General features: G+C 38.5%; 1 protein-coding gene across 5 annotated transcripts in view; it reads left to right on the top strand.

The window, feature by feature from the left end:
• Itsn2 (intersectin 2) overlaps window positions 1-15,675 on the top strand; it is a 113,120-nt gene that overhangs the window by 23,772 nt on the left and 73,673 nt on the right. For all 5 annotated transcript variants that reach the window (XM_075955454.1, XM_075955455.1, XM_075955453.1 and 2 more), the window contains exons 3-13: window positions 3,143-3,235; window positions 5,020-5,083; window positions 7,839-8,002; window positions 9,524-9,730; window positions 9,853-9,949; window positions 10,644-10,783; window positions 12,017-12,080; window positions 12,622-12,759; window positions 13,146-13,231; window positions 14,125-14,387; window positions 15,311-15,460. In XM_075955454.1, coding sequence (XP_075811569.1) covers window positions 3,143-3,235; window positions 5,020-5,083; window positions 7,839-8,002; window positions 9,524-9,730; window positions 9,853-9,949; window positions 10,644-10,783; window positions 12,017-12,080; window positions 12,622-12,759; window positions 13,146-13,231; window positions 14,125-14,387; window positions 15,311-15,460 — 1,466 coding nt within the window. The remainder of the gene's footprint in view (window positions 1-3,142; window positions 3,236-5,019; window positions 5,084-7,838; window positions 8,003-9,523; window positions 9,731-9,852; window positions 9,950-10,643; window positions 10,784-12,016; window positions 12,081-12,621; window positions 12,760-13,145; window positions 13,232-14,124; window positions 14,388-15,310; window positions 15,461-15,675) is intronic.

Genomic DNA, 15,675 nt, shown 5'->3' with positions numbered 1-15,675 from the left:
CCCCCTTACGTGTTTATTCAATGAGTGGATATGAAGGAGTCAGGAGGAATTAAACACTATTAACAGGCTGATTGAGTTTCATACTGTGAAGACAAGCACCCAAGAAAAGTTGAAAATAGTTGTATATAAAAGAGCACCATAGCCAGGCATGGTGGCATATGCCTTTAATTCCAGGCAGAGACACAAGGATCTCTGTTGAGTCTGAGGCTGCTTGATCTACATAGCAAGTTCCTGGCCAACCAGAACTATATAGTGAGACATTTTTGCCCATTTATATTTTTCAAATTAGTTTTTTAGGTTAGCATACAAAGTGGTGAATTTTTAAATGGAATTTTCATACATATCATTATACTTGGTTCTGCCATTCCTCAGTCACTGTCTTATTGTAGGTGTATTGCACATTCCACATGGTCTCTGAAGGAACCTTTGTCCTAGGTGGTATTCCGAGGCCTCAGAGGTGGCGGTTCTAGTACAAGAGCATGTTTTCATGTGTGTTGGGATATCATACAATTCAGCAAGTTCAGGTTGCCCCCGTTCTAGCCTCAGTTTCCATTTTGTCTGTCTCATGCTGGGGACCAAACCTTGTATTTGCCCGCCAAACACTCTGCCACTCCGCTAATCTTCAGCGGCCAAGTTCTGATGTCAGCTCTATCACTTACTGTATTACCTTAAGTAAGTTGCTTTTCCACCATTGCTTTCAGTTTCCTTATCTATAAATAGTACCTAACTTACTGCACGGTGCTGGCGGAGTTAATGAGCTACTGAACATAAATCCCTGCATCAGCAGGGCTCACAGCTGCTCTCACCCTTTGTTGTCATGTTCATCTTTTTACCAACATTTCCCCAAAGTTAATCACAGTAAATAAGTTCAATAACACACAGTTTCTTTCCCGTCACAGGACTTCTGACAGCTTGTAATGGGGTTTCACATGTGCATGTCGTTATACTTTGTTCCTCCTCACACACTGGCCTCCTGGCTTATTTTGCTAATCTTAATAGGTGAAAGATTATGTCCAGTGTTATTTTATTGTAGGTGTATTGCATATTGTATAGATAGTATGCTCAGTCTCTGATAAATAAGGTGATAGGACAAGGGAAGTTTACTCCACCTGGGGTGGTTGTTTCAGAAGTAGGTAGCTGTGGCTGCTTTAGATCCTTAGTTCTTCAGCAGCTCTCTTTATTCTTAACTCTACTTCCTAAAACTTCTTTTTGTAGTTTTTATTTTTAATTTAGTCATTTAGGGCTAAGAAAAATGTGTTAAATCAATTTTAGCATTTAAAATTAGAGTAGGTCTTTAGTTTTCTAGTTAGAAAATCACTTTTCTAACACTTTTTTATTGTGTGGATAGCAGATTTATGTGAGTTTATGTGTCTAAACATGTGGTTCCTTGTTGACAGATGTTGAGCACACTATAAGAGTAGCCAGAAGTGATGCACAGGTGATTATTAGCCAAGGCAAATGTGTGAAGCTTTTCAAAGACTCCTTCAGAGGCTGCTGGTGATTCTATGTGAAGGGTAGACAGCAAAGTTTGTGAGTGTTCTGTTCCTCTGGTCCTGGTCTATGTAGTAAACACGTCCACACTTGTTCCCTTTCTTATTGATTTAGACATCTATTTGGAATCATTTTTAAGTATTTGCTCCTTGCCAGTACTCAGCTGGTTCTCAGAATAGAAAGGCAAACATACAACACTCCAGCTCCCAGGCCTTAGAGCCTGCTGGAGCAGATCCTGAGTGCCCTGCTGAAGCATGCAGTTTATCTTGAGAATCTGGAAGAGGAAGTGATTGTTGTCATCTAGTGATGTCAAGGTCCCCCTGAAGGAAGTAGCATGTCCTGACTCTGAAGGAGAGTCTTCCTACTACCTACTACCGGGAGGCCTTAGGTTCAGTCCCCAGTGATGAAGGAAAAGAAAATGACCCTTCCAGTTAACTCAGACTAGTTATTTCCTGCCACTTTCTGCACTCACCTGTATGGCACCTGAGCTGGTAGTCCGTTTGGTGCACTCAGATCCGTCTTGCGCATCCCAACTTCTCCAACTATGCCCTTTTTGTGTGAGCCAAGTGCTCCCAGACCACCTCGGCACATGGCAAGATGCCCAAGTTTCCAGCCTCTGCTTAGGTCTTAGTCTTTCCTGTAATTCACTTCCGATGCTCTGACTTAGAATCCCACAGTTCAGCCAGGCAATGGTGGCACGAGCCTTTAATCCCAGTACTCTGGAGGCAGAGGCAGGTGGATCTCTGTGAGTTCAAGGCCAGCCTGGTCTACAAGAGCTAGTTTCAGGACAGCCTCCAGAGCTACAGAGAAACCCTGTCTCGAAAAACTAAAAAAAAATAAAATAAAATAAAAAATAAAAAATCCCACAGCTGTTGTCATACTTCTGCTCGGGGGCTCTCACAGTTAGCACCGTACATGGTGGTACTTACCTTATAGTACATGGTGGTACTTACCTTATAGTACATGGTGGTACTTACCTTATAGTACATGGTGGTACTTACCTTATAGGTAGGGATTCTTTGAGACTGAGAATAGTATGCTAATTTGTTTTTTTTTTGGTTGTTTTGAGACAGGGTTTCTCTGGGTACCCATGGCCATCCCTGAACTTGCTCTGTAGACCAGACTGGCATCAAACTTGGAGATCCACCTGCCTCTGCCTCCTGAGTGTTGGGATTAAAAGTGTGTGCCATTATTGCCAGACTTTAATTTTTTTTGTTGTTATTTTGTTTTTTGAGACAGGGTTTCTCTGTAGTTTTGGAGCCTCTCCTAGGACTAGTTCTTGTAGACCAGGCTGGTCTCAAACTAACAAAGATCTCTGCCTCTGCCTCCCAAGTGCTGGGATTAAAGGCGTGCACCACCACAATCCGGCCAGACTTTAATCTTTTTATTGCCAATATTTATCTCATTCTCGTGAGTGGGTGAGTTATTATTCAATAGATGTTAACTCAATGAATGGCTGAAAAACCTTAGTGTTTCTGTGTATAGTTGATAAGAGTTCTATTTTTTATATCCTTCACGCATTCAATAATCTTATCAAATGGATACTTAGGATTCATATTTGTATGTTAGAATTTTGCATTCTTATGGATACACTGTTTTGAGCAGGCTCATGTACATATTATAATATCTTGGCCTTTCATATATGTTTTAGGAGGGCCGAATATGTGGGCTATTACCTCTGAGGAGCGCAATAAGCATGACAAACAGTTTGATAACCTCAAGCCTTCAGGAGGTTATATAACAGGTTTGTGTTTATCTTTTATATTATTTATTGTAAATTATGTTTATGTTCATATATTTTAGTTTTAATAACTGCTGTCAAATTTGTGTTAAATAATAAAATATATATCCATCAAAACTCTAGAATTTAAAAAATATTTTTCCTGAAATCATCTTAATTTGTTGATTTAATTTGTCATATTAGAGTTCTTGTATTCTAAGTGATGGTCAGGAATCTGTTTTATTACATATTAATACTGTTTTAAGAAGTTTCTTCTTTCTTTTTTAATTTATTTTTATTTTACATTCACTGGTGTTATTGCCTACATGTATGTCTGTGTGAGATGTGAGAGACTCTGGAACTGGAGTTGCAGACAGGTGTGAGCTGCCAGGTGGGTGCTGGGAATTGAACCCAGTCTTCTGGAAGGGCAGCCAGTGCTCTTAACCACTAAGTCATCTCTCCAGCCCCCTTAATTTATTTCTTATATAAGATGATATTTTCCAGATATAATTTAAATATTAATTGTTGATGTTAGCACTTGTTTTGTGAAAGACCACCAGAACAAAAAGGTGATGAATTTGGGAGTGTCTTTCCTTCCTTCCCTAGCAATTTGAAACTTTTCATCTGTGTGCCACTGTGTCTTATGCTTTACAGATAACAACTGTTACAGGAATGACTCCTATACCACTTGTGGGCTTTGTACTATGCATTACTGCATTTCACCTCCACAGCACCCTGTGAGGCAGCTACTGTGTGTGTCTGTATTCACACAGGGTAAAGTCCTGACCGAGACATGAGGTGGAGCTTGCTTAAGGATATCAAGATGTCTACTGCTGATAACTTTTAGTCTGACTTTAGAATCCATCCTCCTATTATAGTCTGATGTTATTTGTATTCCTGCTTTATTGTACCTGCTATCAGAGTCTGATTACTCTGCTTACAAGTTAATAATTGACAGCTACCACTCATGGCTGCTAGATTCCTGAATCAAGACTTTATCACTAGCAGCACAGCTAGCAGTGTGCACGTGGCTGTGTTTCTATTGGTTTCCCTTGTTTCCTGAGCCTGACATGGATGATCTAGAGTGCTGGGAACGTACCCTGCATGCTGTGAGAGCTGCAGGAGAGCACTGAGCTTGAAAAAGCCATCATTCCAAAGCAAGTTTGTTCTTTATTCCAGTGGGAGACATTATCACTTCATTCTTCAAGATTTTCCACTTACAGACTCCTGATGAAGGATATGCTTCTGTATATGTGTTGCTCTTGTAGGTTAATGAATAAAGCTGCTTTTGCCTATGGCAGGGCAGAATATAGCCAGGCTAGAAGATATGTGGAAGAGAGTAGATGAGTCAGGGAGACTCCACGTAGTTGCCTAAGGAGACAGACACTCAGAACCTTACCCAGTCTGGGCAGCCGGGAACCAACAAACAGCCTCCTTCTACAAACTCCTTTCTGAAAACCCAAACAAAGAAGAATTGGGTTTTGTGTTATTGTTATGTACAGCTAGCAAACATACAAGAATGGGGAAGCTCATGGAGGAATGTTTCACTAGCACTTGATAGTTTTAATTATAGCACCTTTCGAGATGAAAAATCAAAGACGAATAATAAACTGTTTCTTCACTACTTAATTAAATGTTATTGGTGACTTGTATGGTTCTAAAGTACAGATATCTGTATGTACACTTGTAACTCCATAGTCTTTAATGATTGGAGTTAAGTCATCATCATTGCCAGCTGTGATTATTCTTAAGTATTAGGATGATTCCACTTACAATGTATCATTGGCTCTTGTGTTCTGTACTTTCAGGTGATCAGGCCCGTACTTTTTTCCTACAGTCAGGTTTACCAGCCCCAGTTTTAGCGGAAATATGGTAAGATGTTTTCTTTATAAATGCACTTAAGTTTCTGATAGGCTGTTGTTTTCAATACTATAGTGTTAACATCAGATTGCTTTCATTTGTGCTCTATTATTAAATAAGAATATTTCTTTAGTTCTTTTAGAAATAAATTACACTGAATAAATGATTGAAAAATCACGTGAAGTTTTGTCCTATAGGAAAAATTTCTAATTCCATTAGAATTCAAGAAAGAATATATGGATTATCATTGAAAACTATTTCTGTACAATTTGACAAAATCTCTAATTCCTATTTTTGTTACCGCATTGTAGTTTCACTTATTTTTATCATCTGTAAACCCCAAAGTAGTCATCCCTTTCTTTGCTCCTACTTAAAAAAAATATTTGAGAGGAGCTCTTGAGATGCTTGGTGGCTAAGGGCACTCTGGTCTTGCGGAGGACCTGGGTTCAATTCAGTCTGTGGACACAAGGCACACATGTTGTTCATATACCCATAAGTAGGCAAACACTCAAACACATGAAGAAATAATAAATTTTTAAAAAATAATTTTAAAGTATCTGGGATTGTGTTTTTAAAATGTATTTATAATAAATAAGATCTTCTACCTCATCCTTTTTCCTTATGGAACATTTTTGTGTTTAACAAAATGCTAGTCACAAACATGTTTTCAATTATTTGAACAAGTGAATAAGTTAAACTTAGAATTTACATATTTGCATAAAATACACATACTATGTTGACTTGGGTGTCCTAAAACTCACTCTGTAGGCCAGGCTGGCCCCAAACTTGGAACAATTCTTTTACCTCTGTCTCTATAATGGTTGGTATTTCAGGGTTATGCTCTCATTCCAGGCTTAGAATTATAGTATTCTTAAATGGTTATTTTCTGTCCACACTGTTAGATTTCCTCTGCAAACTATAGATTCTGTATGGTCTGTGAGCATTTTGTTAGTTACTGTCTCTGGCTAGTATTTCTTTTTATTTTCAAAGAAGTATTTTTTTTATTGATATTTATTGAGCTCTACATTTTTCTCTGCTCCCCTCTCTGCCTCTCCCTACCCCCCTTCAACTCTCCCCCAAGGTCCCCATGCTCCCAATTTACTCAGGAAATCTTGTCTTTTTCTACTTTCTACTTCCCATGTAGATTAGATCTATGTAAGTCTCTCTTAGTATCCTCATTGTTGTCTAAGTTCTCTGGGATTGTGGTTTGTAGGCTGGCTTTCTTTGGTTTTTTGTTTAAAAACCACCTATGAGTGAGTACATGTGATAATTGTCTATCTGTGTCTGGGTTACCTCACTCAAAATAATGTTTTCTAGCTCCATCCATTCTCCTGCAAAATTCAAGATGTTGTTATTTTTTTTCTGCTGTGTAGTACTCCATTGTGTAAATATACCACATTTTCCATATCCATTCTTCAATTGAGGGGCATTTAGGTTGTTTTCAGGTTCTGGCTATGACAAATAAGGCTGCTATGAACATAGTTGAGCACATGTCCTTGTGGCACGGTTGAGCATCCTTTGGATATATACCCAAAAGTGTATATATCCAAACAACCTTGAGGAAGGTTGTTTCCTAATTTTCTGAGAAATCGCCACACTGACATCCAAAGGGGTTGTACCAGTTTGCATTCCCACCAGCAATGCAGGAGTGTTCCTTTTTCCCCACAACCTCTCCAGCATAAGTTGTCATCTGTGATTTTGATCTTGGCCATTCTTACAGGTGTAAGATAGAATCTCAGAGTTGTTTTGATTTGCATTTTTCTGATGACTAAGGATGTTGAACATTTCCTTAAGTGTCTTTCAGCCATTTTAGATTCCTCTGTTGAGAGTTCTCTGTTTAGGTCTGTACTCCATTTTATTTTTATTCTTTTGGTGTCCAATTTCTTGAGTTTTTTGTATATTTTGGAGATCAGACCTCTGATCTTTTCCCATTCTGTAGGCTGTCGTTTTGCCTTGTTGACTGTGTCCTTTGCTTTACAGAAGCTTTTTTTTTTTCTTCAGTTTCAGGAGGTCCCATTTATTAATTGTTTCTCTCAGTGTCTGTGCTTGCTGGGGTTCTATTTAGGAAGTGGTTCCCTGTGCCAGTGCATTCAAGTGTACTTCCCACTTTCTCTTCTATAAGGTTCAGTTTGGCTGGTTTTATGTTGAGGTCTTTGATCCATTTGGACTTGAGTTTTGTGCATGGTGATAGATATGGGTCTATTTTCATTCTTCTCTATGTTGATATCCAGTTATGCCAGCACCACTTGTTAAATATGCTTTCTTTTTTCCATTTGATATTTTTTGCTTCTTTGTCAAAAATTAGGTGTTCGAAGATGTGTGGATTGATACCTGGGTCTTTGATTTGGTTCCATTGGTCCTCCTATCTGTTCTTATGCCAATACCAGGCTGTTTTCAGTACTGTAGCTCTGTAGTAGAGTTTGAAGTCAGGGATTATGATGCCTCCAGAAGTTCTTTTATTGCACAGGATTGTTTTGGCTATCCTGGGTTTTTTGCTTTTCCATATGAAGTTGAGTACCGTTCTTTCATGGTCTTTGAAGAATTTTTCTGGGATTTTGATGGGCCTTGCGTTGACTCTGCCTGACTAGTATCTCTTACTGTGCAGGTTTTCTATTATTCATATATATATATATATATATATGCCTAACTAAGTGCTGGTCTACATGTGAGTGCTTTATCATTGTTTTTATTTTCTCAACCTCAGCAGTAATTTTGTTTCCTCATTGCCACCCCATGTATTGATGTACTCCCCTCATTCTCCTTTTAGGGCCTTATCAGATCTGAACAAGGATGGGAAGATGGATCAGCAGGAGTTCTCCATAGCTATGAAACTCATCAAACTAAAGCTTCAAGGCCAGCAGTTGCCTGTAGTTCTCCCTCCTATCATGAAACAGCCCCCTATGTTCTCTCCGCTGATCTCCGCTCGTTTTGGTATGTATGCATTCATTTATCACCTTTATTTGTTGTTAAGCTTGGTTCTTTGGGGATCAGGAAAGGATTTATTAGCACAAAATGACAATTATCAGACTTCCAAGTTAAGCTTCATACCTTTAAGAGAAGAGATCTTAATAGCTAAGTGTCCATGTCTGGTTTTGCCAGATCCTCTGTCACAACTCCTATAAATGATCTGCCTCCTTAGTTACAACAGACTCAAATCACTATTCCTAATTAGTTTCTTCTATCTCTCCTGGAAGGAGAAAGCAGGATGCTAAGTGTTAGAAGCTGCAGAAGGGAGATGATGGGGACAGGGTGTCAAGGAGAAATAGTCAGTGGCTACAAAATTATGGTTACAGACAATAAATTCTGGTGTTCTGCTGTATGATAGGGTGACTATGGTCAACAGCTTTGCATTGTGTATTCCAAAGTAACTAGGAGAGAAGATTCTGAATGTTTTTAGCATGGATAAATGACAAATGCTTGAGGTGGTAGATGTACTAACTACCCTGGTTTGGTTAGCATATATGTTTCCATGTATCAGAATACCACACTGTACCTCAGAAATAGGTACAGGGTGTGTCCTTAATAGTAGATAAATAAGACAAGATGATTGAATAAATTTAAACTCACCTGATTTGTGTGGTAATTTAAAATCACAAATGTGTAGAATTTCTTTAATTTAAAGATTAATTGGCCAGATAAATTGAGGCCAAAAAATTGCAGACTTTTTCCTAATTGATTTATACACTCTTCAGAAATTACTGGTTAATATGCTTTCCATATAATTTTGACTAGTCAATTTATTAATTATATGTGAAAAGCACTCATTTTGAATGAAATATTCAATAAGGTATTTTTGTGTTAAGAAATGCATTTCTTTATACCAGATACTGGATTTAACACACTGTGTCCTTCCACTCGCGTACTCAGCTGTAGTGATAAACACCAGACCACCGGTGGACACACTGTCGTAGTGTCCCGCAGTTAGGAAAATAAGTCACCACTTTTTTAAAAGATTTGTCTTTAATTTGTAGATATATAACTTATAAAAAAGTGAAATATGTGGCATGTTTGCCAATAATACATATACATAAACATGTCTACCACTAACTAGAACCTGTTTTGTCTGAGAAATGAGCATGTGGAGTCTAGTAATGTGGCAGAACTAGATCTGTTTCCTTACACAAAAAAACCATACAATCAGATAACATTTTAGCTTCGAGATAGTGTTTTTAGTTGACAATGATTGCTTTGTCTTAGTGGTAATGGGAGAAAAAAGTCAAGCGATGTCTGGGCTCGCTTGTAGCTCATGCATGGCAGATGATTGACACTCAGAGCAGTAGAATATCTCCTTCACCTCAGGTTCAAAGCTGCTTTAAGGAGTATTTTAAGGATGGTTTGCCCATGGTGTTTCTACAAACATCGGGGCTGCTTCTTGTGCTGTAACTTGTTTTTTGGCGTGTATTTTATAGTTGACTTGGTACCACTAGAAAATGTGTTCTCTTTTGTCTTTAGGGATGGGAAGCATGCCCAATCTGTCCATTCCTCAGCCACTGCCTCCAGTTGCACCGATAACAACACCCTTGTCTTCTGCAACTTCAGGGACCAGTATTCCTCCCTTAATGATGCCTGCTCCCCTAGTGCCTTCCGTTAGTACATCATCATTACCAAATGGAACCGCCAGTCTCATTCAGCCTTTATCCATTCCTTACTCTTCTTCAAGTAAGTGTCTAGTGAGCGAGACATGTGAAGGAAGCCGCTGTTATATTTGTTGTTCAGAGACTTTCTTCTTTGTGGAATTGTCTAGTACAGATCTTTTCCCTTTTATCTCTCTCCTTCCCCAGCATTGCCTCATGCATCATCGTACAGTTTGATGATGGGAGGATTTGGTGGTGCTAGTATCCAGAAGGCCCAGTCTCTGATTGATTTAGGATCTAGTAGGTATGAATATTTAACACATATAACTTTGTCTACTTTCAATGTGGGTTTTTATTTAATAAGCCTTGGACTTATCCAGGTTGTTCTTTGTAATGGACAAGTATAAATACTTAGGTAAGCTTTCTCTTTTGTTGCTGATTTTCTTGTTTTTTGGGAAGGGTCTCACTGTGTTCCTTGCTGTCCTGGAACTCACTCTGTAGACCAGGCTGGCCTCGAACTCAGAGATCCGCCTGCCTCTGCCTCCCAAGTGCTGGGACTAAAGGTGTGCATCACCACACCTAGCTGTGGTGTTATTTTTAAAATTTTAGAAAACACAAGTGTCATTTATTACCTGCCATAGAAGTCATCATAGTTCTTTCAAAACAGTTGCAAAGAGTTACGTTTCACCCAGAAAAATATTGCCTTGTAGCTTAATCATTGATTTCTGTGACCTTATTCTTTTCTTAACATCACTGAGCCATAGTTTAACAAAGTAACAAATGTAGACAATAATATCTTTTAAGTGTGTTTGAAAGATAAGAAATACCATTTGAAATGACCCTGGACAGTAAGATGTTTGGAATTAATAGGTTCTTAACAGATGGAGTTGCATGTGTCTGTTGCCATTATATTGTATAAGGAATGATTCTTAATGTCTTTGTCTTAATTAAATGTATTTTATTTGGTAACATAGAATTTTAAATACATTTCATTATAGCTCAACTTCCTCAACTGCTTCCCTCTCAGGGAACTCGCCCAAGACTGGGACCTCAGAGTGGGCAGTTCCTCAGCCTTCAAGATTAAAGTATCGGCAAAAATTTAATAGTCTAGACAAAAGCATGAGTGGATACCTCTCAGGTAACTGGATTATAGTGGTTATGAGACCATTAGTCTTCTATGTAAACTTCTTTTGAAAAAACTGTTATTTGAATCTGTGCTTTGTCTTACCTAAAGTTCTAACATTTAGGACATTCAGAAGGCATTTCATACATAAGAATAGTGCACATGTACAATTATTGAAAGATGATACAACCTGATTGCTTTCTTCACGTTCTTATGCCAAGTTAGGTACAAAGGTGTACATCCCACTTTTTGGAAAAGAATTTCTCAGGAAGGTCAGTCTTCATCTTGTAGCCTCTGAAGTGAATGAAAACCCCAAACCACAGAGTGTGGTGGTGGTTACATCTAGCCTTAGATCTCTTTGAGAGAAAGTACATTTTCTCTGCTTGCCCTTTTCATTGCTCGCTCTTTGTGCTCTAACTCAAATGTGTCTGAGTTCAGTTTAGCATATTCTATAGATTGACAGAGGATGGTGACATGGTGGTTCCTGGGGCACACACTGACAATAGGCAAGTGTGTGCCACCTCTGGGTATCACACTCCCTCTTCTCTCAGCACTAATTCTCTGGTCAGACATCGTAAATGATGATAAAGAACGGGGATTGGGAAAGAATGCAGTTACTGTTGGAGTCATGGCTGGGCAGTAATGCAATTCATAGAGAAAAGGGTGCAGTTTGGGAGAGTGACATGATGGGAACAGAGAAGTTTTAGACATACTTTTTTTTTTTGAGATGCCTGTGAAACACACATGTAGGATTTTGGTTGGATTTCGGAATATAAATATAGAGGTGAAGTTTGGGCTGTGGATGTGCACGTAGGGCTCATCAGGCTTTAGATGCTTGTTGAAAACAGAGAAAAGTGTGTTCAGGAGTCCTGGAAGCAATGACAGCTCTTATAGACCATGTTGCAGGAGAGACAGTGAAGAATAAGGGACAAAGGAAGAGAGGTGCAGGGAGAGAGGTGTGGGGGGGATCAAGGCTGGAGAGTTCACTTCCATGCTGGTGGCTTGACCCTTGCTCTCAGAGCTGTAAGTAGCACTGTCTCGCTAGAAGAACATGGAGGAGCACTCCATCCTCACTGATTCTAGACTCTGAACTCTTTGGAGCAGGACTGTGTTTGATTACTATGGAATACTCAATACCTGGCCCCTGGCACAAACATTTTCACAGTAAATGTTCCAGGAAAGCAGCAACACTTTTTGCATGACTTAAAAGAGACTGAAGAAGTCTCTGTGGTTTTCTCTCCCAATCAGGTTTTCAAGCTAGAAATGCCCTTCTTCAGTCAAATCTGTCCCAAACTCAGCTGGCTACCATTTGGTGAGTCTGCCCATTAGCGATTTCAGCTATAGATTCTCCATTATCAGAAATCCCTCCGGAAGGTTGTTTTGGAAAAAACAAATAGAAAACTAATCATTTCTGTTGGAATTTGTGACTCAAGCATGCTCCATAAAAGTGGGAATTGGAAAGTTAATATTCAGTTGAGATGCATATGTTCTAGAGAACTGAGCCTTTATTTTATAGGTGACACTGTAAGTTTTTATATAATGACTTTTGTTGCAATTCAGAGATCATTTCATTTTTAATATAGTGAATTGAACATGAAATATGATAAACCACTTTCTCAGAATGGGCGATTGTCATAATGAGTCAGTGTCTTCCCTCTGTTTTGTGGGCTATGAAAATTAAGGGTAAAAATTGACTCATTTTTCTGTATATGTTTATATTTCACTAAAATATATTAACCTAGCATTTACATTATCATTATTATTACTCATGAAAATAAAAGCTATACTCTTAAGTTAGTCAGTAAAAACTCTTAGTGGCCTTGGTAGATTGTGACTATTCACTTTTCCTTTAGGACTCTGGCTGACATTGATGGTGATGGACAGTTGAAAGCTGAAGAGTTTATCCTGGCAATGCACCTCACTGATATGGCCAAAGCTGGACAGCCGTTACCCCTGACTTTACCTCCTGAGCTTGTTCCTCCGTCTTTTAGGTCAGTGTCTCTGGAGCCGCAGAGCTGTGGTTTCAGAGTTTGTTGAAGCCTGTGCTTTAGTTTAGAGGAGACTAAATATATACTCTATCCTTTGATTTTCATGTTCCATGAGTCATGTTGGAAAAGCATAGATAACAGGAGTTGTTTTCACCATGGTGGAGAGAAGGAAACTCATTAGTTTAACTAAAAAGATTAGGAAAAACTTGCTCAAGTATAGCAGTCAGCTGAATCTATACTTTGTACATATAACTAAAGGCCATATTGTATTTTAAATAGTCTTAGTCCTGTGTTTTAAGTATTAAGTTCTTTTCGTTGTTAGTAGCCTGTATTTTTTAGTCTGAAAATTCTTAGACTATGTGATGCTTTTTGTTGTTTGTTTTTCTTAGAGGGGGGAAGCAAATTGATTCCATTAATGGAACTCTACCTTCGTATCAGAAAACACAAGAAGAAGAACCACAGAAAAAATTGCCAGGTGTCTATCTTACACTTTAATTAATTTACTTATTTTAAAATTAAAATTGATCGTATTTACTTTAAATTTTATTTTGAAGTACAAACAAATATTTAGTGTTATATACCTAAAAATTATGTTATATAAAGAAATTACAAGGTGAAATTTGTGTCTGTGTGTGTGAGCATTCCTGGGGACTGAATCCATGGACTTAAGTAAACTGACCAAACATTTATATCACTGAACAGTAATACCAGTCCATTGGAATGTTTTAAATTATTTATTCATTTTAACAAAGAGCAAAACTGAAAATGATGAAGGAATAAGGGAGAGTGTATATATTTGGAAAATTAGGGAAATGAAATCAGATCAAGCTCTGTAATGAAATTTTTAGCTTTGAAAAAGTTTTAACTATTTATTGAAAGAGTGTATACATAATTATTTTAAATTATTAAAAAGTTAGTGAAAAGACTGGGGTTATAGTTCAATAATAGAATGTTTGGCCAGCTGAAGCAAGGCCCTGAGTTTGAACTCCAGCACTGCAAAACAAACCAAACAAAAAAACTACCTTCTTCAAAAAGTTCATGTCATATAGCAGATAATACACAACCTTGGTTATCTGAAAAAGGCACTGAGAAAAGGTAAACCAATATTTTTATTGGCGTGGATAGTCAAAATATATTTGAATAGATTCAAACATAGAAAATTGTGGGTTTTTGAATTAATGTTTTTACAGGAAAGTAAATTCTTTCCTGTTTACATTTTAGATAAAAGTATCCTAAGGAGAAATAGCCAGAGAGTAAGAGCACCCAATGGCTACTAGGCCACAGTGTTTTGAACTAGATAAGAGATTCTGTAGACTGTGGGAGAAAGCATACACTCTCTCCCTCCTTCCTTCCTTTCTCCCCTTTTAGTTACTTTTGAGGACAAACGGAAAGCCAACTATGAACGAGGAAACATGGAACTGGAGAAGCGACGCCAAGCCTTGATGGAGCAGCAGCAGAGGGAGGCTGAGCGAAAAGCCCAGAAAGAAAAGGAAGAGTGGGAGCGAAAACAGAGAGAATTACAAGAACAAGAATGGAAGAAGCAACTGGAATTGGAAAAACGCTTGGAGAAGCAGAGAGAACTGGAGAGACAGCGGGAGGAAGAGAGGAGAAAGGAGCTAGAAAGACGAGAGGTCATTTTCGAGTTCTTTCCTAAGAAAGTCACTGGTTTAATGAGTGAGCACATGGCATCCGCTGAGACTATGGTGACCTTTCTGTTGTGACTTCCCCCTCCGTGTCATGCCACTCTTTATCACTTCCCTTTCTGTGTAAGGGCTTTAAGGTTCATGGAAACCTTACCCTGTGCAGGTGAGGCCCCAAGCAGAGGAGGACTGAGTGCCTAGCTCAGCTGAGTGAAGAGCTACAGTGAATTTGACAGCAGGAGGTCTCTGGGTGCCTGCAAGCTTAGGACTCAGAATCAGTCTGAAGACTTGAGGCATAGGCAGATGAAGCTACACAGAGGAGTCCAGAAGCGACCTAGTATTACAGAGGTGCCTAGAAACACTGGTTGTTTTTAATGGGCCAGGGATGGAACACAGTAAATTACAGTACTTTGAAGAATTGTAAATGGAATTATTTCTCTTCTTTATCAGAATAAAGGCATGGTTGTTTCTCTTGCTTTTTATACCATGAAGCCATCCTTTAGCTTATTAAAAGAAGAATGACTTAACAAAAAGATGACTCTGTGATGCAATGAAAAGTGATAAATGAGCCAGGCGGTGGTGGCGCACGCCTTTAATCCCAGCACTCAGGAGGCAGAGGCAGGTGGATCTTTGTGAGTTCGAGACCAGCCTGGTCTACAAGAGCTAGTTCCGGGACAGGCTCCAAAACCACAGAGAAACCCTGTCTCGAAAAACCAAAAAAAAAAAAAAAAAAAAAAAAGAAAAGTGATAAATGAAAGCCATTTTTGTGGGTATCTTAGGGCCCATTGAGAAAACCAGATTTTCTTACCTGCCCTTAGGTATTATGGCCACTCAGTTCTAAAGAATGTCATCCCATGAGTTTTTGAATTGTGTAATTTTTAATTTAAAAATTAACAATAATTTGATATTTACAGGCAGCAAAACAGGAGCTTGAAAGACAGCGTCGTTTAGAATGGGAAAGAATCCGTCGACAGGAACTTCTCAATCAAAAGAATAGAGAACAAGAAGAAATCGTCAGGCTGAACTCTAAAAAGAAGAGTCTCCATCTTGAGTTGGAAGCAGTGGTATGGCTAAAGTTTACATGGGTGTTATCAGAACAATGCTGGCATTACCCGTCCAGGGTTTGCGTAAATAAAAAGGATTCAGTTACTTAAAAGGAAAAGAAAAAAAAGCTGCTTACCACATGATCTCTTTTACAGTTTTTCTTAGTTTGAAAACTAGTTTTCCACTGATAGTCACTCTACTTAACTGATGTTTGACATCAAATGTTAGAGGTCAA

The sequence above is a fragment of the Microtus pennsylvanicus genome, chromosome 21 (genome assembly GCF_037038515.1).
Source record: "Microtus pennsylvanicus isolate mMicPen1 chromosome 21, mMicPen1.hap1, whole genome shotgun sequence".
Taxonomy (NCBI): Eukaryota; Metazoa; Chordata; class Mammalia; order Rodentia; family Cricetidae; genus Microtus; species Microtus pennsylvanicus.
Note: the sequence above shows the minus strand (reverse complement) of the source record. Positions and strands in the feature narration are given on the sequence as shown.